Source organism: Poecilia latipinna, unplaced genomic scaffold (genome assembly GCF_001443285.1).
Source record: "Poecilia latipinna isolate Pla-1442-1.1 unplaced genomic scaffold, P_latipinna-1.0 Scaffold320, whole genome shotgun sequence".
Taxonomy (NCBI): Eukaryota; Metazoa; Chordata; class Actinopteri; order Cyprinodontiformes; family Poeciliidae; genus Poecilia; species Poecilia latipinna.
Genome location: NW_015112936.1, coordinates 198,459 through 225,774, shown reverse-complemented (window position 1 = coordinate 225,774; position 27,316 = coordinate 198,459). Strand labels below are relative to the sequence as shown.

Here is a 27,316-nt window from a genome sequence, read left to right as displayed (position 1 = left end):
TCTATGCATAAAACGGGACTAAAATGAGATCCAAACCTTTAAGCTGCATACTCATTCTTAAACTGGCTCTCTGTACGAAGCTTCCCGTGTATGTGTGTGATAATTGGCTGGTCCGGAAGCCTCTGGACCGACGTCATGCCCCCCAGAGGTTCCGACCAATCAAGAAGATCCGGCCCAAAACCCGACGAACCCCCACCACACAAGTTATTAACCTGAATGATAGCCACTAATTCACATCAGGAACTCTCTGTGGAAACGGGAGGAAGTGTAAATATGAAAGTCATAAATCTGGCATTTAACTGCGAGTCTGCACTAAGCACTCTTCATCCTGACCTGAACGGCAGCTGCTGTCCGTCTCCTCTCAGATGCTGAGGGAGTAGCTCAGGAAGGAGGGCGGAGAAGAATAGAGAAGAGAGGAGAGGAGGAGGTGGTGGTGGTGGGAGGGGAGAAGATTTCAGCACCGGAGCTGTTCACGGCTGGCTTGGACAAGACTGTTCTTTCTGCTTCCCACCGTGCTCTCTCTCTCTCTCTCTCTCTGGGCGACTCGGGATAATAAACCGCGGCGCTCGTTCATCTCCCCCTGAGGGGCGAACGGCGGCGGGTCGACGGAGAGGCGCACACACTTCATTCGAGTCAAGTCTTTGCCATGCTGAGCGGCCGGGATTGAGACAGGGAAGGTTAAAGTCTGCACTCAGTCGCGGTGAAGAGCGATACATCCCGTTTACGGTGAGTTGCCGTCTCTAAACCCAGCCGCGGCGCAGGCGTCGTGTTATTTCTAATCTTGCATGATGCAAATAAAGAGCTGAAATGTTGTCCGCGCTCAGTTTATGTCGCCTACTCTCGCATAGGCGGATTTGCAGGGAAACCTCATTAAATATGCGTGCAGGCAAAGAATATTTAGGTCAGCATCATTATGGGTGTGGATGGATGCGATTGCTGTGAAACTACTATTCCCCATCGCAGCTGCTCGTGTTTCTCTGTAGTAGCACAACAATGGACACAAACTTGATTTTTTTAAAAAAGAAGTAGAAGAATATATAGTTGCCATTAAAGGGAGTAAATATTAAAACAACTAAGGTTTCCTATTACTCTGTGTAATGTGTGGAATCCATGCAGAGGTTCTGCAACTACTGGCATGCTTGGATGATCTTCCCTGCTGCAGACACCAGTTTAGGCTGCTTTGTCTACTTTTCCCATGACTGTTGCACGGGAGAGTGCTGCTCCCTATTAAGCTCTCCATCAGTCTTGTCCACTGGCCCCTCAAAGGTCCACAAACAAGCCGAATGTGTTGTTAACCTTGGAGCAAGTCCTACTTCTCAGCCTGTGACAGATCCCTGCAGCCTGAGCTGCCTCACTGCTCCGTGCTTTTTGTGAAAACTCTCTCAGCGCCTTGGGCTGGCACAGGCTCTGTGCCTCGCAGTGTCTGAATGCCAACATGGTGTCTCCTGCTTAACAACGCATTGAGATTTAAATTCCTCCTCCATTCATCCCGTTCTATCCCTCTCTCTCTCTCTCTCTCTCTTTTTTTGCTCTGTTCAAAAGCTGAGTTTAAAGCCCCCATATGCATTTGCTGAGCTATGAGCATTTCCTTAGAGTGTCACAGTGGAATGGTGGGATAAGAGGCAGTGAGATGCAGGAAGGGAAGAGTTCTGAAGGTTCTCACGCACATCAGTGTGTTTCCTCTTAAAGCAGTCAGGTCGTCTTATTTAGGGAAAAGCAGGAAACCCATGCTCATCCATTTGGATCTTAATGTTAAATATATCTTTGTGAATGCAATTTTTGTCATTTATTATTACAATCCAATATTTTATTGGAATTTCGTGTTAGAAATTTGAGCAAAACTGTAATGTGGTACACCATAGCACAATACACAGTTATTATTATTTTTTTTTAAATGAAAACATAAAAGTATGGCAGGCATTTGTAGTCACCTGATTTTACTAATTAAGTAAAATCCAGTTCAATCAACTTTATCCAGTAAAATTCACTTTAAAATCAAACAGAATCCACCTGTGTAATGCAATCACAATATAAATACAAGTGTTGTGTGAAGGCCTAAGAGGTTTGTTAGAGGGCATTAGTAAAGAAATGGCATCATGAAGACCAGGGCTGTGTTTAAATTTAATGCAGCGTCAGCTTATGAATCAATACAAGTGGCCAGATACCTTAACACAAATATTTACCATGTTTTCCACAATGGAAAGTGTTTCAAGAAGAAATCCATGGCTGAAAGAAAGCCACGAGAAATCTTGTTTAAACTCTCTCCTGTTTAAGGACAGAGCAAGCATAATGGGAAAAAAAAGTGACTTGACCAGAACATTTTGACTCAAGTGTCAAAGTTTATGTTGCTGATATGTAACTACGCAACACAAATCTGTAATCGACTTCCAAAAAACTGCAAAACAGATGAAGTTTCTTTAAACTGAGGCTTAAAACTAACCTGCTTAGAGTTTCATTTAATTAGTAGTAAGTGGTGATGCTGCTTGATGATGTTAATGATGGCATTTGACAAAATGTAATGCTTATTGCTTGTTTCATTATTGATGAGATTATGATGTTTTTTATGATCTAAAGCACTTTGAACTGCCTTGTGGCTGAACTGTGCTATACAAACTAACTTGACTTATGGGCGACAGAAAACTAATGCTACTCCTTCTCCTGGATTGGCTGCCGTTTGCAAAACAGCCAATCATTGCCATTTATTTTCCGTGCTGCTGATTGGCTGTATCCCCACGAGTGGAAATAAGGAAGACTTTTTATGCTAGCTTCTGTGATAGCATCAAGGTAATTTCCACTGTACATATTAATGCATATTATTTGTGTTTGAATTATTAAAATAGGCAGAAATGTGTTTCCCACGTATTTATTGATTTTAGCTATTTGTGCTCCTAAGACCATGCAAATGCTGGACATTCACTGTATATCAAGAAACGGTCATTTGTTAGAACAAACCAAGACTAAATCTAATGTAAAATGCATAGCCAAACTTGCACAGTGATGTTAACAGATCCTCTCCATCAAACTGATGAAGTTTGACGTATTTTGATGGTTATATAAATATTATAATCTCTCGATACTTACAGCTCTAACTACAGTGAAAGGCGGTTCTGCAAAGTATTGACTCGGGGGGGGGCTGAAGCAACAAAAAGTGAAAAAAGTGCAAGAGGTACGGTTACCTTAGCTGGGAACTGTATTTGTGTTTGATGATTGCAGCTGGCTCAGATCTGGGTGAACTCGTTAGCGTAATTAGTTCCAGTTCTTTGCTTGCCTCGTTTCTGAGTGAGATCCTCAGCAAGAGGCGGACTCATTCCCACGAAAAAGCATGCACAGTGGTCCGCTCATTTAAAAACTTCCCCGCTTTCTCCAGGACACGGAATGAAAGGGAGGACTGGTTAGGATTCAAATCAGCACATACCAGTGGAGAAACCAGCTTTGGGGACGGAATCGTACAGTCAGACAAACGCATACAAACTCCCTCCCCCATAGTATTGGAGAGAGCCAGGTACAGCTTAGCATCCTCTGTACAGTGAAAAATTGATGAAAAGGGAACCAGCACGTAGAATCATGTCAGCCTAATGTAGCTTGAACACAGAGATGCTTTTACTGGAATTTAAATTTAAGACACATAGCTCTATTTATATTTAGCATCCCAAGCTTTAAGAAATTCTCACATGAGCCAATTAGAGTAGAAAAAAAAATAGTTTGCTGAGTTCCTAACAAGATATTTTCTCATTGCAGCCAGCTGTAATGTGTGAACAATAGAACAGTTGTTATGATGAAGGAGTGATAAAACTAAGAAAAATATAGAGAAACAGTATTCTTTTTATGCATTTATGATCTGGAAATAAAAACAGAGATGCAAAGTTTATATAAAACTGAACTATGAATGAGCAAAACAAACCGATTTCCTAAATGCCAACAGTTTAATAAATAAAGATTTGTATTAAGGCTAAAAGTAAATCTGTATTTTATTGCAGTAGCTTAATGTCACTGTAAAAAAGTGAAGAGTCAGACATCAAATTCAAAGAAAATCATAAAAAAAAAAGTAAACATGTCTTTTTATGCAAAAAAAAAAGAAAATCTGATCATGATCAATTTCAACAATTCAATAAAAAAATGGAATTCATATTTTAACTTCATGTTTTTATAAATGTCTTTAGTTAACACATCTGAATCTGCTGAGGGTCTTTGGTCTGAGGCTGAGCTGACCACTGGATAATGGTGTTGCATCTTTTAAATGGATGGGACTCTGCAGTGACCAGTACAGACTCTTGATTTTTTGATTTTTTTTACTGGAGATTAGTTATTAAACAGAAACCTACATTGTTGAAGTAATCCCAGTTTGGTACAAAACTCTACAATCTTCCTCATTTACCAATGGATTTCAGTTTGACTGTTTAACTCTGACGTTCTGTCTGCATTTTTCCTGTTGCGGAAATCCTAGTGCCTTATCCTGAAGAAAACTGGAGAATTCTCCAGTGACTGTCTTGGATCTTCTGCTTAGTAACGCGCAGTTTTCTGCTTACCTGGGATTTATAAAGAACATTTCTCTCTGTCATTCCTCAACATTGAAAACATACCAGTAAAGTATGGGATAGTAAAGAAATATAGGAAAATCTCCAAACTCAACTCCAACAAACTGCAGTAAAACTTTGTTTAGCTCCATTCTGCTTCCAGCTTCTCTGTCTGTGATGGAGAAAAGCATCTCCCCAGCATGATTGTGCCACCGCCATAATTCACTGTGGGGATAATATGTTCCAGGGTCATGTGTAGAGAACAGCAGAGGAGGGAATACTAATGCTGACTTTAGAGTGCCCTTCTTTGTCCTTAACTTAGAAAAAAAGAGCAATATCATTCTGCCAAAATAGCCTGAGGTAGAATTCAAAATTATTAGACCCTCAATGTCATTGAATCCTCAATTTACTGTTGATGCTGTTAACTGTCACAGCATGAGAAAGTGTGCTTGCCGGAGATAATTTTGATGAAACACTGTAATACGAAGTCACCAGAATATAAAAGGAAGCATTCAAAAATGCAAAAAAAAAAAAAAAAAGCACTTACAGGGATTTGAAGAATAATGCTGTGGAACCAACTTCTTAAATTGTTCCTATTTATATGAATGCCCCCCTGAGAGTCATCAGCTTTCAAGCCCCAGCAGACGGCCTCCGACGTCTGCTGATTTTAATCAAGAGCCTGAATAGAAGCTAAAACTTCAATAATCCTCCAGTGTCTTATGTGGAAAAGGACAGGGTTTCAGTGAAAAGGGTAAAAAAAAATAATTTTTCTCAAAATGCATAAGAATATGCTGAGTAGGTTGTGAAAAAAAAAAAAATAAGTCAACTGCAGATTTCCCTCAACATTTTCAGAATACTCAGCTGAATTGCACGTTAGCAGTAAAAAAACAAACAAAAAAAAACGTTTCTTCAGCCATGTATGTCAGGTTGTGCCCCAAGCGGCGGCCCAGTTTTCCCTCTCTTTATCCAGATCTTTTTTTTTTTTATCCAGGGGCATTTAAATCATTCACGTTGGTCTTGGAGGGAAAGCAAAGATGGCAGAGGCAGCTGTTTCTGCAGGAGCCTGGTGATCGGCGAGCCTCGGGGATCTTTATCCCTTCCTTCTCTGCTCGCGTCACCCATCAGACATAATGCAGAAGCTAAATCAGAGAGACTGCTGAAGCTGCTAGAATAATTTCTGAAACAGGTACTACGTAAAGTGGAACGGGGAAAAAGAATCTGTGCAAAACCGTCGTGATAGGTGAGCAAGTTTTGGCAGATGGAGAAACAAACTGGCTGTAAACAAGGAGCTGGAAAAGCAATGCTACTAAAACTGTAATTTTAGGTGGAGTCATAGCAAGCTGGGAATCTTTCAAATAAAAGTTTATTTCTTACTCCTGATTTAGTTTTCTTGTCTTTCAAGCATTAGACACAGATACATGAAAAAAAAAAAAAAAAAAAAAAACTCTGCACATTGATCCAGTAACGGTTTTATGAAATTAAATCTTTAGTGAATATCATCACTGGGAACATTATTATTGTTATTGATCACATCATTTAAAATAGCAGAAGCAATTCAATCAGAGCGTTAGAAAGAACCATAAGTTCTGCTGCAGGTTGTGGACGAGCTTTTCTTTTTTCACTTCTTTGATCGACTCCGGCGCATCTGAACCCGTCAGCCATCACCAATTTCTCACACTGCTCTGGTCTGATATTGCTCTTTTCTTCTTATAGTCTGTTTCATATTTTCAACTCCACTGAGGGTTTTAAACCCATCTCTTTCTTCACCAGAAATCTTCCAGAGGAGCAGGTCGAATCAGGACTCGATGCTTGTCGTTTCATTACTTCAGTAAAATTTGCTTCGAGGCGGGAGAATGATCAGTTCTGCAGTGTGACATGGAATCCTGACCACCATTAAAAATTGCTTAATTAGGAAACAGTTTCCACAAGGGAACAGAATGTTACTAAGATTTTCTGAGTTTTTTTTTTTTCCTTCATTCTGCTGTGTAAATAATAACACATGGCTTTGCACATGGTCTGTTTTCAGTCTAATCCCACTTTGAAACTAAGCTAGAGGAAAGGATTTGATGGTTTTATTCTTAGCTGATAGCAGATCTTTTCTAATAATTTAGGATGTGGTAAAAGTATTCTCACATATTTCCACATTTTGACAATCACAAACTGATCTATTTGAACATTGTGTCCCCTTTTATGCTATCCCTGAATAAAATCCAGTGCAACATTTTTACATAGAACATTAACCAAGAAACACCTCAAGAAGACCAAAGAACAAGGTTACTAACAAGAAAGGATGAATCAGAAAATTTGACAACAGAGCAATGGTGACTCTGTAAGAACTTCAGAAACCCATGGCTGAGGTGGAAACGTCTTTTGACAAAACAGATACTAGTTGTGCACTTCTCAAATCTGACAGAATGACAGAAAAAGGCAAGATGAAAAAAAGACAAAGGTGTTAATATGTTTCCTACAAGGACTAGTAAACATGTAGAAGAAAACTCTCTGGTAAGCGGAGACTAAAGTTTATTTCTTTGGTCTATAAGCAAACTGCTGTTTGTGGATGAAAACTAATAATGCACCTAACCATATAGACATAATTTACACCTTGAAAGGTGCTGGAAGCATCTGCTCTAAGGATAATTATGAGACAGGAAATCTGAGAAGGGGAAGTTGAAGGAGACAGGATGGATGAAGCTGGGAAAATCAGAGGTCCACCTTCCAGGAAGACGAAATATGCAACTAGAACTGCAGTGGTGGAGTCGAAATGCAAACACACACAGACAATAAATAAACATAAAACTTGTTTCTCTTCTCCATATCGTTCCATATCGATACAATATTTTGTGTTACTGCATCACATAAAACCCTCAAAAGATGCCAACCTTGTAAGTCAATGCTGTTTTGAGAGCAGAAAATGTGTTAGACACTGAGAGAGGGAACCTGAAGACATGACATTCATGACATTGTTACATCAAGAGTGATGCTGGAAGTCTTTCACCACATACTCGTTCTGCAGTTCTATACCTCCATATGTCCAGAAACGTCGATAGACACAAGCTTAGACATTTTGCTGGATCCATTTTTTATTTTTTTATCCCCAGAGGCAAAAAAGCATGGAATGATTCCGAAATATTTCATCTTCATAAGCACAAAATGCTTTGAGAGAGGGGGGTTTTCAGAGTTATAAGAAATTTATGCAGGCAGCGCGGCATTGATGAGCATGTTCATGTAACCTCTTGTTCTCATTGTCTGACTTGAAATGTCACGCACATGAGCGATACTCCCTGGGGAAGTGGATGTACTGAGAAATGTTCTCCCAAACAGAAATTACAGGAACATGTCTGTTACTCAAGCTCAAGCTGTCTGAGAGCTTGTCCGTAACTGAGAACGCTCGGCCTCCTAATCAGACGTTCAGACTGAATCCCCCAAGACAATGTAAACCAAGTTAAAGCCTTTACCCTATGAGCAACATCTAAATATTTCTGCCAGAGAAACTGTGCTTCAGCCATGGTTTTGTTTTGTTTTGTTTAAACTTGATGTAATTTGCGTAAAAAGGATGGAATCATCTTTCCAAAATGAAGAACCAGTATCTCTTGAAGAGATGAAAAGGAGTACCTTTTTTTATTGTGAAAGTTTAACTCATATTTCCATGGAAATCGCTTGAGATGTTAAAAAAATGGGCTGTTACAAACCTAATCCTTCCTTGAACATCTCATAACTTTAACCCTTGCTCTCTGGTTTGTTGGTTTACAATGATGTCTGTTCAGTAGTTTTCTCCAAAACACCTTTAAAGCCTTCTTCTAATTACAAGGAGAGAAGAGAGGTTTATTTTTTCAGAACCAAATGAATTAAATCAATGCTTTCCTCTGAACAAGTCAAGTTGACTTTACGTTGATGCCCAACTCTAATTTTTATCTCTGATGTATTTTTAGGATACTTTTACAAAAAAGAAAAGAAGCCAGATCTATATTTATTCGTTCTTCAAAAGCTTTTCAGAGTAGTAACCCAATGTCAAGCTGTCAGTGATGAGAAAAAAAAACATCACATTTCTCTCTGGAGAGTGTGACGCTTCATGCAGGTACTGAGCAGCACAAACGTTGACAGTAAGGCACAAACCAAAAAAAAAACAAACAAAAAAACAAAAAAAAAACAGTTGTGATCAATTTGACAGGCTGGTGGTCAGAAGCTTTGGTATCTGAAGTTGCAAATGGCAGGTTGTGCATGGCCATCTGATGCACTTAGGTCAGGTACTGACCCACTTATGTCAGATACAGCTTGTGCACTGCGTTGAAAGGAAACCAGAAAACAAAGGGACAATATTTAAAATGCATAAGTCAAACTAAAAAAATGACAAGGTCCTCTGCAGAGGTCGATATTTTCTTTTCATGTGGCAGAAGCAGATTTTTAAAGCATCCTGTCTTCTTTCATCTGTCTGCTGTTAATTTTAACATATCAATGTTTTTGTTGTTAAAAATAATAATATGAACATTAAAATTCAGTTTTTGATCATATTTAGAGACAGCCTTCTTGCACTTTGAACTGGTTAGTTTAAAACCACACAGTTCTGTGTCATGTTGGGGTTTTATGTCACAGACAACATAGCTAATACTTTTAAAATGGGAGGAGAATAACACACGATTTATAGCATTTTGCCATAAAAATATGAATACTGTGGGATGTATATTTGCAGCCCCTTTATTCTGAAAATACTAAATGAAAATCATCCTGTAAATTGAATTTGAAATACATCTACAATACCCATCTGAAACAGTAAACCTTAAGAATTTCACAATCTTATATGATTCTAACTCAGAAATCAAAATGGTATTTAATTTTACTCATGTAGTACATGGAGTGGCATTTGTCCAAGTAATCTTTTCCTTGGTTCAAAAGTTGGTGGGTGTCGTGGATTTAGGTGAGGTGCCACACTTAATGTGTTCTGTTCTATCTTTTCCTCAAAATAGAGTGATAAATTAACTTTATGGTAACTCAGTCTTGATGTTTGTTATTCATGTATTAGAACAGCCCAGCCTAAGGTCAGTCATAAATTTTGATTGGAATCTTTGACAGACTTTGATATTCAAAGATATTCTCCATCCAATTTATGCAAAGTCAAATGTTTTTTGGTTTTTGTTTTTGGCAAAAATAGTCAAAATTTATAGTTATCTGCTGTTCTGTGTTAGTCAATTGCATATAATTTTAATAACGTGTTGATTTCTGTGATTGTGTTGTGATAAAATGTGTGAAAGTTCACGATGCGTGTGTATTTTTTCAAGGCACTGTATGAACCTGATCAAACAGATTCTGTTTTCTATTGGCTCTGATGCCGGGTGCCTTAGGGGGTGTAATGCACTGGATTTATTATTATTGTTCCTTATTCCTCCCCCATTGCGTGTGAGCCCTATTGACTTTGCCGGCTATTAAGGAACAATTTGTTTTCTGTTTATTATCTCATTTAAAATGGAGCAGCCCATTAGCTGCACTGAACAATAACAGAGGATCCAGCTGAGGATCCAGCTGTGGTAGCAGCTTTAGAGTGATATATCAGCCTCGGCTTGCTCGTTTTAGGCCTCACCCTCTAGCGTCTCTCAGCTTTTAAGCTTGTTGTTTTGATGCTGGGTGGTAACAGCAGCAATTCAAAGCCTGCCTTTTCTTTTTTTAATCCCTGGTGTCTAATGACTGTCTCTGTTCAATGCCTGAGTGAGCACTGCTCTGAACTAAAGTGCGAGGGCTAGGTCAGTGAATAATTAAGTTCCTGTAATAGTCCCCTCCGCCATTATGTGCTGCGAATGCCACAACATCTCCTTTTCAAGTTCAGATATGAACCTTTGCAGTAAAATCTTTAAGTATCGATGTGTTAATTTGTGTCTTTATCCATCGGTCGTCCTGTTGAGGATTGTGATGGAGAACTGTGTGACGGTAGACATGGCTTAGAAAGGAAAATGAAACTCTAAAGAGGCTTGAAATAATCATTTATACTAAAACCTCTTCATGAGTCATCATTGTTTACTCTCATCACACATAAGACCCACTCATAGCTGAGGGCTTTTGGTTCAAACCGCTTGGGAACGGTCCCAAAATATATCGCAACTTTCCTAGGAATACATTTTGAGTGTTAAAATAGTATATTTTTACAATCTCTTATATTCAGTGTTACACCTTTGAGTTTATTTATGCACATTCTTACAAAAGTACTGATACTCCTTGAACTTTTTCATTACATCACAGTAGAACCACAAAACACAGCATTTCATATGTCTTTCTTTTTTTCTTTTTTGTTCTTGTGGCGATTGTCTCTACCAGCTTTGCTCATCTAAACACTGTATATTTCTTTATTAGAAAATAACTCAACACTTGCCACAAATTCTCATTCCTGCACACTGGCTGGTCTATTAGAACATCGATGTGAACCGCTCAGCACAGGCTGAATGTTTAGGGTCATTCTCCTGCTGGAACAGGAGGAAATCGTGAATCTGTGTTAGCTTTCTGGTTGCTGTGACCTCGGTTCTTGGCTTCATCTTGGAGTCATGCTCTCAGAGGAAGAACAAAAGTTTTGGCAAGAGTTATCAGTGTATGTGGTCGACCAGGACTTCTCTAAAACCTTATCCCTGGTCTCTTCACAATGCGGTTTGTTCACTTATATCCTGTAACAAACCACTGATGCCTGCACAGAACGGCTGTTAATGCTAAGATAACACACAGCTGTACTCTATTTACTAATTAGTTGAGCTCTGAAGGCAATTAGTGCCACAGAGTTTATAAAGAGGTATATAAGTTGATGGGTCTCAGCTGAAATCAATGACATCTGAAATTCAAAATGTGGAACATGCCATTGTGGTAAAGCAGAATTGTGTTGATTTTCACTCTGAAAGGCAGCATATTTGGATATAACATCGCCATAGCAACTATTTGATACTATCTGCACACTAGTGAAATCCTTTTTCTGTTTACACATCACACACGCTATTGGGACTTTCTCAGTGGTTCTCTTTATTCTGATCAGACTAAGATTTAGATTTCTGACAAGAAACTCTGCATGGAATTGTGGGACATTTAAAGGAACCTGATTTTAAGATGCAAAACTATGAGATCCATTCACAGAAAATGAACAATTATTGTTTCTTCAGCAGGAGAAACCACCTTAACATCCCCAAAATATGAGGGTAAATCAACAGATTTTACTGATTTCAGTAATGAAAAAAGATTCATTAGATTTTATTTTTGTATCATCTTTTGCACTTATTTGCAAGAACCAGAGTTAACCCTTCTGTTTACAAATGGGATCCAACCGACCCCACACATGTAAAACTTGTATCATTTGCCACAGTCCTCCACGTTTGCCTCAGTCTTTCCATGCACAATGGTTAAGCATTGTTTAATTCTGGTTTACATAGTTGGATCATTTTCTGGATGGAGAATATGGTCCAAATCCAGGAGTCAAACACCAGGCTCCCTTGTTGAAGACTGCTGCTGCTGCACATGGTGCACATTCTCAACCAACTTAACCATCCAGCACCAAATTTAACTTTGTCGAAGACTGTGAGTCAAATCGTTTTTGAGCTCCATATAGTCTATGAAGGCTACTCAGGGCCTGATGGGATGTGGCCTAAGAGCCTTTTAGGCTTCTTGACTTGGAAGAAAGACAGGGAATGACTCGTATTTCACTTCAGATAAATGTGATTAGGTTTCCAACAAGCACTCATGTAGAGCATGGATGGATAGGATTGCATTTCAGAGCAAAGACGCATATCCCATGAGTAACATAATCAGGCTGACTACACGACGCTGCTTTCCTCCACAATGCAATTGCATCTCACTTAGGTGGAAATGAGAATGTGGTCGGATTCTCCGCTTCTTACTTGAGCAGGAAAGGGAAGTTACGTCAGAGTGGACTGGAGGCAACCCGACATGAGTCTGGGTCAGTTTCATCTTCTAGCAGGATAAAACCCCAAAACATACAGCCAAAGCTAGGATATAAAGATATGGATCAAATTATATTCATCTGTTTGAATTACCCATTCACAGTCCAAATGTAAACCTCTCGAGATTCTTTTGCAAGACTTGAAAATTGTTATTCACACATGCTTCAGTCCGTCTGGCTGAGCTTGAGCTATTTGGAGGAAGAATGGCCAAAGATTTATTTTACTCGGTGTGCAAATATGGTGGACAGAAATCTTAAAAGAATGGCAGCTGGAGCATCATCAAAGGTGGCTCTACAAAGTATTTACTTAAAATGGCATGAAATACAGATGAGCCCCACATTTCAAAGCTTTTTAAAGAAAATTTAAAATCATATCATTTGCTGCTTTGTGTTGGTCTCGCAAATCAAATTGAAAATTATAAAAACCACGGGCGCTTTGCAAGGTGAGGCAGTATGTATGATATAATATAGTATATTTTCTTTTTTCATAGAGGTTGAATTTTAGATTCATCATGTCAAATACTCCCAGTATCCTGAATGTGTAAAGTCATTACAGGATAAACCTCCATAGATTTTTCATATAAAAAAAAAAAAAAACACCTCACATAATTTTGAATTTTAATTGGACAGTGTGTAATGAGATAAAAGAAATGAGCTTTCCTTGAAGTATCACACAAGTATACCCCAGACAATATATTAAATTAGCTTGAGGTTATTGGATAAAGATCCACCTTCGATTAAACTTTATATAATCCTAGACCTCAGCTTGTTACGTTTCAAACAGAAACAAAATCTTCAAAGCAGTGTGCATTTTGACATCTTTCTGTCTCAACCGACATGAACTTATTTAGCATCCAAATTAGACATGAACTGTTGCAATTTCACCAACATTCTTCCACTGGACACTTTTTGATACCATTACTACTTTGGCGTAGAGGTTTAGAAATGCTCTGATCCAATCAAGTTGGCCTTAAGAGTTAGCCTTTCTCAAACTTGCTCAAATCCTTACATTTTTCCTACTTTAAGTAGACTAACTTTGAGGAGAAAATGTTTGCGGAGCACCTGCCAGTGGTCACAATCTTATATAACACAACAATTAACGTCTCTCCGTGTGTGTCCATGTGTGTGTGTGTGTTTTTAAATAGAGAAAAAGAAATAAAATGCTATGAAATGAATAAGTTATGTAGATGGGTGAAAGTATAGGAATTTTCAATGAAATTTAATTTAAGACAATGGTTTTGGCACATTTCATTGTAAAACCTGGTAAAGACCTTTTATTGCAAGTGGCATTACTCTAGAGTCTAGACTTCCCCCCCCAAATTAAACATAAAAGGGATATGCTTCATGTAAAAAAAAACCCTCTGATGACCTGTTTGATAATTCTAACATTGATTGTTTACTTTGCATTTGAAGAAACATAACTTTAAGTAAATAATGCTCCAGCATCACCTTCCCACACACGCAGCTCTGTAGCATGCAGAAATTGATCAGCAGCTAAGAGAGCTTGCCACAGATTTATTTTCCTTTTGGTTGACTTATAAATTCCATTCCATGATTTTTGCAACTCTTAGATGCCACAAAAATGCACAACGATGCAACTCCTAAGTCAACTCGGTGAAGCTCTAACTGATACACGTTGACCTACTCACTGAACAACTAAGCTGACAGTTATTATGGGTTCCTGTATATTGTGTGTAAAAATGAGATGGTCACATCGCATCCAAAGACAGGGCGGCTCGTCCTGTATGTGGGTTCCTCTCCATGTCCTCCAACTTCCTCCCACAGTCCAAAAACTTGACTGCCATCTTAATTCCTTTCTCTAAACAGCTATTAGTTGTGAGTCGGTGCATGTCTGGTTGTTTGTTCTGCGTGCTGCACTGTGATTGGCCTATCTAGGACGAAGCATGCGTCTTGCTCAACGACCGCCGGAGCCCTGCTGAAGCCCTACAAGGATAAGTGGTATACACCCAAAGGATGCTGTCTTTTGCAAACGACACTGGTCTTTAGAAGCTTTTGTCTTAGTTTTCATTTATTTGTAGCATGTTGCATGCTATGTAAAGTTCGGTTGTGGGTTTAATTTGAGTTTTTTGAATGTACAGTCTTAATAGTCATCTGTCAGATTCTCTAACCTGAACTGTGACTCTCTAGAGTTCCTCTGTAATTACCAAAGACCTCCTAGCTGCTTTACAGGTGGACTAAGTGGGCGATTTCTGAATGCAGTTAGTTTCACTGCTTTTCTTTTATTATTTACAGCTATCGGATTAAAAAGGGTCAATTTTTCTTTCTTTAAAAACAGCTGTATGTTTCCTTCTACTTTACAAATATGTACTTTGTGTGTTGCTCTGTCACATGAAATCCTTACACAGTAGATCAATCTTTTTGGTTTTAATGTGAAAAAAGTGCAAATATTTACCAAGGCATTGTAGCCAGTGAAAACATTCTTATGCCTATGGAGCTTCCAACAATAACTGGATCATTGGTTTTGCAAAGGCACATGACTCATATTTTCTCCTTCCAGTTATTCATTCGAATAACAAAAAGAATTTGACTCATCAGCATTGAAATGAGTTAAGAGAAAACAAAACATGACAATAAAAAAAAAAAAAAAACAGTACTATTGATTGTTAGACGCCAGGGGACTGGGAGAATTTGCGTGAACTCGTCGTGGCTCTGACAGTCAGCTGGTCGTTGGATGAAACTGACAGGCTTTTTTCTGTGCTGGAGTTGGGATTCTAAGCTCCGGTCTCGGCTCTTCTGTTCGTAGAGATATGAAAGTGGTGAGGATTGCGAGAACCAGAGAGGCAACAGAAATTCTAACGAGGTGAAAATTCTCGCTGTTAATCATTCCTGATAAGCATTTGTTCATGTCTGTTCAGGCGTAATCCGGGATATGATGAGCTGCAGAGAGCCAAACACTCATTAACACAAGGTTCGGATGCTGTCATTGATATGCACGGCAGCTATTGCTCATGTTGAGATGAGGCGGAACATTTCTACTTTAATTCGTTAATTTCCATTAAAAAAATTGTGTATTAAAAATGTTTTATTTCTATTACATTTAATTAACCTACAAATAAAAACAGATAGATTATCTATTATGTATTATGCATGGAAAGATGAACACTATAGCCACGAATGACTCCTGTACTGTGTGCAGAAGAGCTGAAGACGTTTTATATTAGTTTATCAGTATTCTATGCAAATATCATTGCTGCTTTTATCCTTTCTACTGAAAAGTTTCTCCTGGGTTGCCCCAACATAGACGCAACCTTCTTTTAATCATTAGAGATACTTTTTTCTGTGATCCTGCTTCTCCTGCTGCTGCCGTAGCAGATAGCTGCAGAGAAAATAACTCTCTTCTCCACAGACTTATAAAATTATGCAACACATGCTGACTAGTTGAAAACCCAATTATCTAGAGTGCATCTCCAAATCCCATCGGAGCAATAACATTCAGCATATTTGTGCTCAGATGAAATTTCATAACACTTTGTTTTACTATGTTCAGTGTCACTACTTTGTATGCATATCTACTGTTTACCACTTTTTCTTTGGATGAAAAACACATTCTGGATGTCTTAGATGTTCTGTGCCTTGCAAATGTTTTTATAGCCCCTTGACTTTCTACTGTCGAAGTCCAGAGTTTGTAGCAAGACAGACAAATAAATTTCACCAGATACATGTCATTCCTTTTCAAAGCTGAACTTTGCCAAAGTTATTGCAGCTATAAATTCCACCAATGGAAAAACTACAATCCCAATATAGTGTGCAGTTTTTAGTTGTAATGTGAAAAAGTTGAAGAATTTGGACTGTACTGTTCCTTCCTTGTACTGGGTATTAAACTGAATAAGAAGCGAGCACAGCCTTTACTCGCTTTGTCAGCAAGTTTCTGAATCTCTAAGGCAGTTCTGCTTAAACTCTGCTGCTTTGGCTTTGACCCGAGTGCAAGAGACAACCTGCACTGCAGTTCTGAAAATAAATGTGGTTGGTTAAGACAGAGTTCTATCATAGAGGTTTTAAAAGTTTTACAAATATAGATGTTAAGTCTATTAAAGTGTACTCAACTCTGTAACTTGTTGCATGACTGACTTGGAGGTGCAACGGTTGTGGATTAGCTCCACTTCCTATTTGGCTTTGGTCAATTCACACGTCTTGGTAGCAGTGCAGGAGGATAACATCTCACACCTGGTTTGGAAGTGTTGCGTGGCAGAAGTGTTGCCTGATGTGGAGGAAAGAGAAGGCTGAGTGAAAGTGGAAGGATGTGAAAGAGAAGGTTTGGGTTGTGATGGGAAACGGTTTGAAATCCATTTTCAAAAATGTGGGTTCAAAAATTGAGTGTATGTTAAATTTATGTGTTGTAGAAATGGTTCTGTAAAAGTGGACGTTGATTTGGAGGGGTCAAGCTTCCTTAGTGAATACAAGCAAATGGACAAACATTTTTGGGTTATCAAACTTTATTTGCATTTGAGCTAAAAACTGATATAAGCTACATTCTTGTCTCCCTATGTCACCAGTACAAAGTCAAATTTCACAATAGAAATCAGAGATGTGAAAAGTTATAAAGTTCTATATATTCATAAAAATGTGCGTCTTTTCATTTCCCTTCAGACATGGGAGTGCTTATGTCAAAGAAGCAGCAGGTGGAGAAGGTGCAGAAATGCAGTGCGGTCGTCTCGGCCTTCCAGGCCGGCATTAAGGATCGTGCAGTCAAGCAGACAGACGCGGAAGTGGGGGAAGGTGAAGAAGATGCCAGAACTTCAGCTGGTCCCAATGACAAAAACACAGAGGAAGTCAAACCAGAGGAAACGGACAATAACGCGGGTCCATCAACCTCCCAACAGGCCTCCGCTCCAGTTAGAGATGAATGTAAAGTTAACCAGGAAGCGTGGTCGAGGTTAAGGGACGGGAAAGGTGTGGAGCCGGAAGACCTCGACAAGAGCCATCAACTCACGCCTCCTGCTTTTGTCCGACCAAAAAGGGAACCTGATGATGACCAGCCTGTTGAGGTGGACCTGGAAAACAAAGAGCAGGTATTGATTATAATACTGGGCCTCTATGATAAAGGTTTCCCCAAAAGTTATTGACTTACAAACAGTAGATTACTCTCCTGGCGTCTTTATGCATCCCTAAGATTCTTTTAATGTATGCTCTTTGTTTATTTTGCATTTAGTTCTTTCAGGGCTGAGCTTTCTCTGTTCAAACCTAGTATTTTAGTAATCTTTTTTTCCCCAGAATACTGGCTCATGAACTGAAAAGTCACTGTGTTCTTCTTAGCTTTTCTGCAGTGTTCTTATAAACACACAAAACATGAGTTAGTTTTACTCCCCTAGTACAAAACGAGGTGAGTTTAGAACTAGGGATTTGAACATTCCTTCAACTTCACAACCTTGCAGTGCCTGTTAGTCACATGAAATCCCAGTCCCATAAAAACCCAATATAATACATTGGAATTTGTGGGATAAGGTTTCGAAATACTTTTGCAGGGCACTTTATCCGTTGCTATCTTGTCAGTAACAGAATACATGCTAATCTCAACACAATAAGAGACCAAAACCACAGTGAGGAATGTGGAGTCCTGACATTGGACACGGCAAAATATCACAATGTCTTTTTGTGTCTAAAGTCTACAATGTCTTTTTTCCATCTTCACATATAATTAGTCTTACTAAGATACAAAGGTGATAAAGCATGAGCTTGAAGGTGTTTCCTGCGGCCGGTTTTTGTGTCCCATTAGCTGTGATACGTTGTCGATGTGTGTGAGTGCTCTTCACGTTGAGCATGTTGTGGGCGGCCTGCTTTGGCTGGCTCTGAGAGGTGACTATTTTCAGGGTGACGCTGACTAACAGGAGAGGGAGTTCACACGGGCAACAACACCTGCGTTTTTTTTGTTTTTTCTATTTTAAACGGAGTAAACACTTGGTACTCTCTGACAAGTTGCACAAAATGTAAAAGTAGGAATCCGTCTCCAGTAGTACGAGCCTGTGTTTTGATTTTGGTTACCGTCACCAGCACATAAATGTGAAGTAAAATACAGTGATCATTTGAACTTGTTTGGTTTGCTAAACCTCTATGTGACAACCTAGAGAAATATTTTCATCTCATTTGCTGGTGAACTGAATTTGATTTGGTTAATAGAGATAAATAATTCCCATAGTGTGTATTGCTATAAAATCTGTGGATCCATATGGAAAACTAAATGGAAAAGGTATTCTTGACTTGCTTCATCAGTGAGCCAGTTCATACTGTTACAACAGAAAAAGGTTTGACATAAAAAAAAAATCCCCATACGTTTCAAACAGTGACAAAAAACTGACAAAGAACTAAAGAAAACTGAGGAGAATAAAATATCCTATTTTTGCAGCTAGAACTCAAAGTTGGATTTTCCCTAAAGAAAGCTAAACATTTCTGTATCTTACCATAAATGCTTGTGGTTAAAGAACTGATGCATGCACTCAAATGAGACGATGCTTTGCTTTCTTCCTGCAGTAGTCTAAAGTTGCAAGTAGAGTTTTATTTTCTATTTGGCCACATTACACACACTGACTTTAATTGGTTCATCGAAACTTCAAATTATCCCTCTTTACTTTGAGGGCTGGAATGTTTGTTGGAGAACATTAATGGACAAACAGCACAACGGAGACCAAGGAATACACCAAAGCATAAAGTTGTGGAGAAGTTAAAATAAAAAGCGGTATTGCGGATCAGTATTACAACCTTTGGATATTGCACAGTTTAATTCACTATGTGATTGTGGAATCAAACAAGTGCAAACTCACATGACCGTACAAGGAGACTGAAAAAAAAGTAAAATGTCATCTGACTCAATACTCGTCGCCGCCGAGGAACCTGACAGAAAACATCCATACAATGTGACTGACAGGCTCCCATTTCCACAAACCTCTCCATGTTTCTCAGCTTTTATAGAACCAGTCCTCTCTCACTATAACTTCCTAATTTATGATACAGTATATTGTGTGTGAAATGCTTTTTTCAGTCTATAAAAATGTCAAATTCAGATTTCTTTTGGTAACAAAAAAGTACAGACAAATTATACTCAGTCACCATAATTAATTTCTTTCCTCCTGTTTTTTCTTGCAAGCATTTTTAATCTGTTCCTAATCAATGGATTCCTTTTATAAAAGAAAGAAAACAAAATATTTATATAATTAAATAAAATGTGTGGTTTTAACAGGAAGAGCTGTGAAAAAGTTCAAGATTTTCCTGGAACACTGTAATCATTTGATTGTCATGTGACGCAATTTCAGCAATCATGAAAAATTAATAATACTTTCGATATGCATGACTTGCAGTTCTCTTCCATGTTTTGAATTGTTTTGCATGTTTTGCTGTTATATAAAATACTTTTTGTGGACATTATTATTACCTTTTATTTTAAATCATTAAAAAAAATCCAAACTGTCTCATTTTTGTCATATTTCAGAAAATGTGGCCAGAATACCATAAATGTAATGGTCTCCCTAGGCAATTTTTCAATTCACATAATGGATGTATTTTTTTTTCTTTTTTCACTAAGTAGTTATTTTTTATCTATTTATCTACTGAAGCACATAGATAAAATATTAAAATGTGAAGGCATCTTTATGAAAAATCGCTCTCTTTTCATGTGTAGAGTCCATCACTCAGACTTTCCTCCAGGGCAGTCTGTCTAATAGAGTGGTTTCTGCCATATTCAAAATATATTCCATCTCTGCCCCCTTTGTGACACCCAGCTTTTAACTTCCCCTTTGAGCGAGGCCATTTGGGAGAGCTCTAAACACTCCCGCCAGCCAGCTTATTCAGAAATCATCATTCGTGAAGCAGCGAGACAAAGAGACATAAAAAGGCTGCTGCTACCTGAAACGCATTCTGGTGTTGTTTAACATAATAGAAATTAAAGCTAGTGAGCTCTTAGTGCCACTGTTCTCACTCAAACGACTGTTCTGCTGAATCATTCAGCAAAATTTCCGAGTTACGCTGTCTGCTTTCCCCGCTAGCCGCCGAGCGGCGAGATGTGTGATGTCTGCGAGGTGTGGACGGCGGACGACCTCTACCCCTGCAGGATCTGCACGCGGGTGTTCCATGACGGCTGTCTGAGGGAGCTGGGCTATCTTCGTACCGAGGCCTTGCAGGAGATGAGAGACACGGCCCACACTGTGACCGGCTGGAGCTGCTACTATTGTGTGAGTCAGCAAAGTCGTCATAATAGACATCCAGCATGAACTCGCTCCATAGTGCAGTGTAATAGTAAGTAGGCAAGTTTGTATTGATGCTCAAAGGTCCAGCTGTAAAATGTATTCAAGTATAAACTTTATACGGATCTTATACATGCAGAAAATGTGACTACGTGTGCATTTTCACATATTAATCCCACATAAGAAATAGGAACTCTGGAATATTTTGATGGTATAATGAGGGAAACATGTAATTAAACGTATAGGATGATTATGGATTTACAGGCAAAACAGCAAATCATAGACTTCATTATTCAATCTTCACTGTCCAATTCTGCGACTCCAATCTTCAGCGACCTTTGATGCGACATCGACATCAAAGTGATAGGTCAACGTGACTCATTATGAAAGCCTGGAACACGCTGTTATCGCAGAACAATTTCTGGTTCCGCTGAGTTCCAACACAACAGATTCTCTCATCATGAATTCAGAGCAAATTCAAAGAAAAATGCACAACTCTCCAGCAAAACAGATGATGTAATCGGCTGTTGTGAAGCGCAAACAGCTGCACGGCCTTTGTTAGAAGACTCTTCAAAGTGAAGTAGTGGCTTCACTTTCTTCTGCTGTCCCTGAGAAACAAATTCCCCTTTGCCAAAGCTTCGCTGTAGGGAAATGCTTTCCACTTCGTTGGAAAGGCATTTCTTCTGTCTGCCGCCGATTTCCTCGCTGTGCTTAGAATGAGAGCGGGGGGGGGGGGTGGGGAACGTTTTGTTTTTGAATTCTGTCTCTTAGATTTGAAATCGCTTACAAATATAATGATTGGCTGCCAAAAAAACATGGCAGAAATGCATAGAAAAATTGAAATCCTTTGAAGCCACTCATAGACCTGGCAGATGGACGCAGAGTAAGTCTAACACGTGTTGTTTATCTGAAAAGACACCTGGAGATATGATTTAAAGTCTTGATTCCTGTTCTTTGGAACGATCTGGTTCATGTGAGTTTGGTTGAAGAAAAACTACCTCCTTATTCTGCTTAAAAAAGGAAACTGCTGATTTGTATTGATTAAAAAAAAAACACACTGACAGGCTGAGCTTAGAGGAAGCCATTTTTGTTATAAATACCTATGTGCTGCTGAACACATCACTGACATTATCCAGGCAGCATCAAAGATCTATTTATACAATCTGTAAGCCAAAGATTAGACAATGATATTATTTATATCATCCATTCCCACGGGAGTCGTTTGTGTGCCAGCGAACATATTATTCTTTTTTTACACAAAACAAATTGAAATGGATTAGTGCGGATGCAGCGATTTCATAAAAGCACTTGATTTAACTGAGCTCTTTGACTGCTGGAGTCGTTAGATGTTGCTGAGTTTAACACGTGATGGATGAAAAAAACATCCGAAGATGCTGCTTCTTGACAACAGGGTGGCCATTTGCTGTGCTTGATGATTTGTAATGATAGATGGTTACAGACTAAACATAACACACAACTGACAGATCTTACGTCTTATCAGGGAATCATCACCATATTCGTAATGAGATTTAATGCTGCTCGCTAGGCCTGCTACTCTTCTGAAAGATGTTTTATTATAACATCTGAGGTTCTCAAAATACAATACTCTTGATTTTACCCTGCCACCGGTGGATGAACTTATTTGGTGCTAATGACATTTACTTTTGTGGCTGATGCTGATGTCTTCTAAGCTTGGTAAACAACACAATTGGCTTCAAATGTGGGAGTAACAAATCACTGTTACAATAGGTGCTGCTGTTTTAACTCAGAATTCATTTTCTTGACTTTCTTTCCTTCTCAAAATACGTTCAGATTTAGTTTCTTAAACGACTTCTGTGACGAATGTGGCGACAAGTAATCGGATGAGAGCAAAAGAATGTGGTGCAAAACACGGGTGCTTCATATGTTTTTTTAATGTTTTTGTCAATATTCAATGATTTTGTTTCTGCTTAGTATTCACATTTTTCATACAAATCTATATGCTTCGACTTCCTGTCACTTTTCTGCAGGAACACCTGAATTTCCCCACTGAGGGGTAATAAAGTTTATATCTCTTCTTCTATTATATCCTAATAGTTGAGCATATTGATTGCTTCACTCTCTGTTTCGTCTACTTCAATATGGTAGCCAGAAAAGGGATATTGTTGGAAATATTTCTACATATTAAAAAAGTATTGCCGAGAACTAGTTCAACATTCTTCTAAGCAGAAAAGTTGTTTGGAGCTATTTCTTAAAGGATGGGGATCTATTTGTACTACAGTAAATATTAAAGGATATTATAGTTTCAGTTGGTAGGAAATACTTCAGTAGGTCTAAATCTTGACATGGGAATAAGGAACTTTTATAAACACTTTTAATATTGAATACTACAACATCTACATGGAAAAGACTGTGCAGGTAGAGGTCTGTTATGTTTAAAAGTGCGTAAAAAAAGTAAAACAAAATTGAAATTAGTTCCTGAGGTTGAGGAACTTTATCAAACATTGCTAAAGCTCAATAGTACTGTACTTCATTGGAAGTAGTATTTTAGGCAGAGGAACATTTGTATGTAATGCTAATTCTTGAAAATAACTACATCTACTCAGTGCTGCTTGGAAATAGTGCTTTTTGGACAAAAATGTTGTAGTTCTAAATAAATAAGTTAAGCATTTGGGTGAAATTGAGTTAAATGTCTCAAAATATTGAAAAAAAGAGAAACACGGATTTACATTTGAGGACACAACATTTTTGGTAACCACTTTGAAGATCTACTGAAAATGCTTACAATTCCTTAAAATCAGGTTTTAGAAAAAATACATCATAAAATTGACGATATGATCGCAGTTAAAAAGAAAATTCAGGATGATATAGTGCTTTATTTACTGAGAGTATCTTTTTGAATGTGTGTGTTCAAAGGATGAGGAACATTGCTCGGGTGTACTAATATTGAAAATACCTGCTTGGATGAGAATTGTTCTTCCGTGTTGAATCACAATAATTGTGCCTGTCTGCAACAGATGCAATTACTGTGATTCAGTATTTCATTTTAAAATTTCATCACCCTTGGAATGGCCTTAAAGGCCAGACACATTGTTGTTGTGTTGCCTGGTTTGAATAAACAGCTAAGGACATAAAACAGGGAAGATTTTAGTAAGTTTCCTCCTGTGAATTATATTCCCGTATTTATTGAAAACACTTATTTTTCAGCATTCGGTTGGACTGGTAAAAGCTTAAGGCATCGTTAATAAATATGAATGTTGGCTATCGTGTAATAACGGGGTGTTTGGCAGTTACTGTGCTCTACATAACAGCTGAAAAAATAAAAATGCGGTGCATTATCAGGCAATCTGTTGCTCAGCTACTGCTGGTTGACATAATGAGATCACGACTTCCTCTTTTGGGCTCAACTTAATGTGTGCGCAGTGGGGAATTCAGGCATTTTTCTCACCTACTATTTATCCCCAACAATCTTCCTCAAATAGCTTCGTGAGGATTGTCTTTCTTTATTAGACTGAATTTTTTACTAATACCAGCATGTCTATCGTATATGCTTTTCATTTCTCCACAATTTTATTATTATTATTATTATTATTATTATTATTATTATTAACACAGTGTGTTCACTAATGTTCGCTGACAAACCTCTGCAGCCTTCACAAAATGGCTTCATTTATACAGATTTGAAACAATGCAGGCAGATTATATTCACAAGTTGGATAACCTTTGAAGCCATTTGGGTACACATAATTTAACGGATGGAGATCCAGGTAAAAGGAGTTGAATGCAAAGGCACACCCCACACTTTTCAGATTTACTTGTAAATATTCAAAATCACATACTCCTTTTCACCAATTTATGCGTAACTGTTATAATTGCATGTTACAAGTTTTGCTTCAGTGTGCAAGTTTGTGGGAATGCCATTAATAAATTCTAAATATAATCTAAGATAGAATAATTTTGGAATTATTTTTATTGCCCTGTCCCCTGCAGGACAATGTGAATCTTCTTCTAACAGAGGAGGAGATGTACAGTTTAATGGAGACATTCAAGCAGTGCAAGATCATCCCAGGTGAGTCAGAAAATATGCCATATGTTTGATTTTTATTTTTTTTTTCTTTTGCTTCCAGTAGAAAGTTTTATTTCAAGTCTCTTGTTGGTCACTGGATAGGCAGCACTGTTGTAGCCTATCAATGAATTCATTCAGACTTTTGGTCATGGAAAACAGTTAATCAGATTAGAAGTCAACTGGCCTATCGTAACTCTGTCGTTAGCTGCATACACTCCAAGAATCTGGCACTGTTGTAATCTGCACATTACAAAGAGTGGTTCTTAAAAAATGTTGAGTTTTGTTGCAGAACTTTGTAATTGGAAAAAAAAAATAAAATACTTTGTGTCCTTTTCATTGCACTTCTATTTATTTTTTTCTTATTTGTGTTGCTTCATCACATAAATCCCAGTAAGATATATTTAAGTTTCCAAAATGTGGAAAATGTGGAAAAGGATATGCATATTGTGTAAGGAACCATATCTGTCAGACTCTGGTGATGCGTATAAGTTGCCAAGACTGATCTACCGTATTAAATTCTGACGATGACATCATATTTAACAAAAATAAGTACGGAAACGTCCGCCTGTGTCAAGTTAATCTATAGGATGTGAGTTGAAATTCTTTTTCGATTTTTCTCAGATCTCAGTTTTTTTTCCTCGGCAGGATGACGGGCATAGGTGGTCTTCTCTGCCCATGAGTCATCCTAAACTAATTATATCTGGAAGACCAGTGGGTGACTAATTTACTGTGATGTGATGAATTGCTCCTTGCCGTTGTAGAGTCATGCCTGGTGTCAGATGAGCTGCTGCAGTACCGCCACTTTGTATCCAAGCAGCAGTTTGATAAGGACCTGAGTGATGAGCAAGAGGAGGAGGTCTTAGCCCAGTTTGCTTCTCTGGATCCTGAGAAGAAGGGTCACATCGAATGGTCAGACTTCCTCTACTTTGAGTCGCTGGCTGTTCTAAGGAAGTTCAGGACTGAGGTACAGTATTTGGATGGTGGTAAAACATATATTGGAATTGAATAGAAGAGAATATAAATATCCGCTATTATTCCATTAAGGGGAGATTTCTATGAAGCCACAATGTAAAACAGAGTGCACAATATCACACCAACAATAATGAAGACATTTAGAATATCAGTGTAGTAGCTAAGTTGGGATAAGTTGAGCAAAAGTATAAATCAGCCACGCCTTGTTGCTAGGAAATGGTAGAAAACATTGATCATGTGACCAAATACACAAAATAACATCTATTAGAAATTATGTGATTTAAAAAGGAATTGATATTATTTAATCAAATTGTGGCTTTAATGCATCTGCATTATTTTGTAGTTTTATCATCATTGGCAATCAAAGTTCAGATTTAACATTGCTGCTGCATTTTATGTGCTGTTTTCCTTTGGTACTGGAAGGTAAAACGGTGCTTCTAGATTATATCAGTCAGCCCTAATGTGATTGCAAATGATTTTGGCAAAAACTCTAAATAATGCCTTTGGCAGGCAACTGCAGAAAAATATGTATATACGGTATACGTGGTCGGAATAATTTTAGTTCATATAAGCAAGTACATATAGTCCCTGTTCAGTTTGCTTGCACTGTTGTGAATTTCTTTTCTTCATTTATTTCTTCCTTTAGAACTCACTGGTGCGTCTGTTGAGCGCTAAGGAGAGAGACAAGGCAAGAGTGGTTTTTCAAGGACTGGTCATGGATAAAGACAGCGTGATCACCAGAGCAGAATGCCGCCAGGCCCAGCAGTCCTGGTTCCACAAGCTCAAAGATCCTCAATCCTGCAATGTGAGGTGAGAGCTCAACACCTCGCTACTAAAGGCAGCAGTCTGGGGAGTCAGGCTCTCATCTGCATGCAGACAGCAGCTGGTGCAGCCAGAAAAAAAAAAAAAAAAAAAAAACTGGAACAGAGATGGAGAGAAAGAAGCAGTCGTTAAATCTGCTTCATTCCTGTGTCATAAATCAGTCATAAATCACAGACACAATCTTTCTGCTCAGCACAAAGCAGAGGGCTGCCTAAAATGCAAAATGAAACTTAGCTTATCGATTTGAGAATTACCGCCTCATGGGGCGGGTCGGCCCGTTGCTGCGATACGTAACAGCGTCCACCATATTGAATGTGGCGGTTGGTCTGTGTTACCCAGAAAGCAGTTTGGCACAATATCGCAACACCAACACCGTGAGCGAAACAATGACTGGGGCAGCCTACTATATAAAGTACTCGGGGACCACTGCTTTATTGTTACATGTCAACATTTGTAGAGTATGGAACAAATCGTGTTCCTAACTGTAGTGTTTATTCTATGCGCCTTATATATGAAAAAAGTTTTAAATTAGGCCGTTCATTGAAGGTGCGCCTTATAATCCACCGCCTTATAGTGCGGAAAATACGGTATTCTGTTTAGCCATACAAATAAAATTGGCATACAGAATGTTTAGCCAGCAGTGTGTTTCAGTAAAGTTTGGCACTAAGTTGTGTCACTTCATCCTTAACACTTCATTTCATTATTTCATTTCATTCTTAAAATTTTTTCACTATGGTAACAATTTTTTTTTTTTTTTTTTTTTTTTTTTTTTTTTTTGGTTTTTTCCAAAGTTTTGTTTTTTAAAATTATTTTTTTGGTTTTTGGTTTTTTTTAAAACCCTGGTTTATTTTAA

At 38.3% G+C, this 27,316-nt stretch overlaps 1 protein-coding gene across 2 annotated transcripts in view; it reads left to right on the top strand.

The window, feature by feature from the left end:
- Positions 1 to 494: 494 nt before the first annotated feature.
- The window catches only part of phf24 (PHD finger protein 24), a 35,076-nt gene continuing 8,254 nt past the window's right edge, over positions 495 to 27,316 (top strand). The window contains exons 1-6 of one of the 2 annotated variants that reach the window (XM_015034991.1): positions 495 to 726; positions 17,041 to 17,462; positions 20,427 to 20,612; positions 24,594 to 24,672; positions 25,431 to 25,633; positions 26,288 to 26,451. In XM_015034991.1, coding sequence (XP_014890477.1) covers positions 17,043 to 17,462; positions 20,427 to 20,612; positions 24,594 to 24,672; positions 25,431 to 25,633; positions 26,288 to 26,451 — 1,052 coding nt within the window. In that variant the 5' untranslated portion in view covers positions 495 to 726; positions 17,041 to 17,042. The remainder of the gene's footprint in view (positions 727 to 17,040; positions 17,463 to 20,426; positions 20,613 to 24,593; positions 24,673 to 25,430; positions 25,634 to 26,287; positions 26,452 to 27,316) is intronic. The other variant, XM_015034992.1, reaches the window with a different exon arrangement.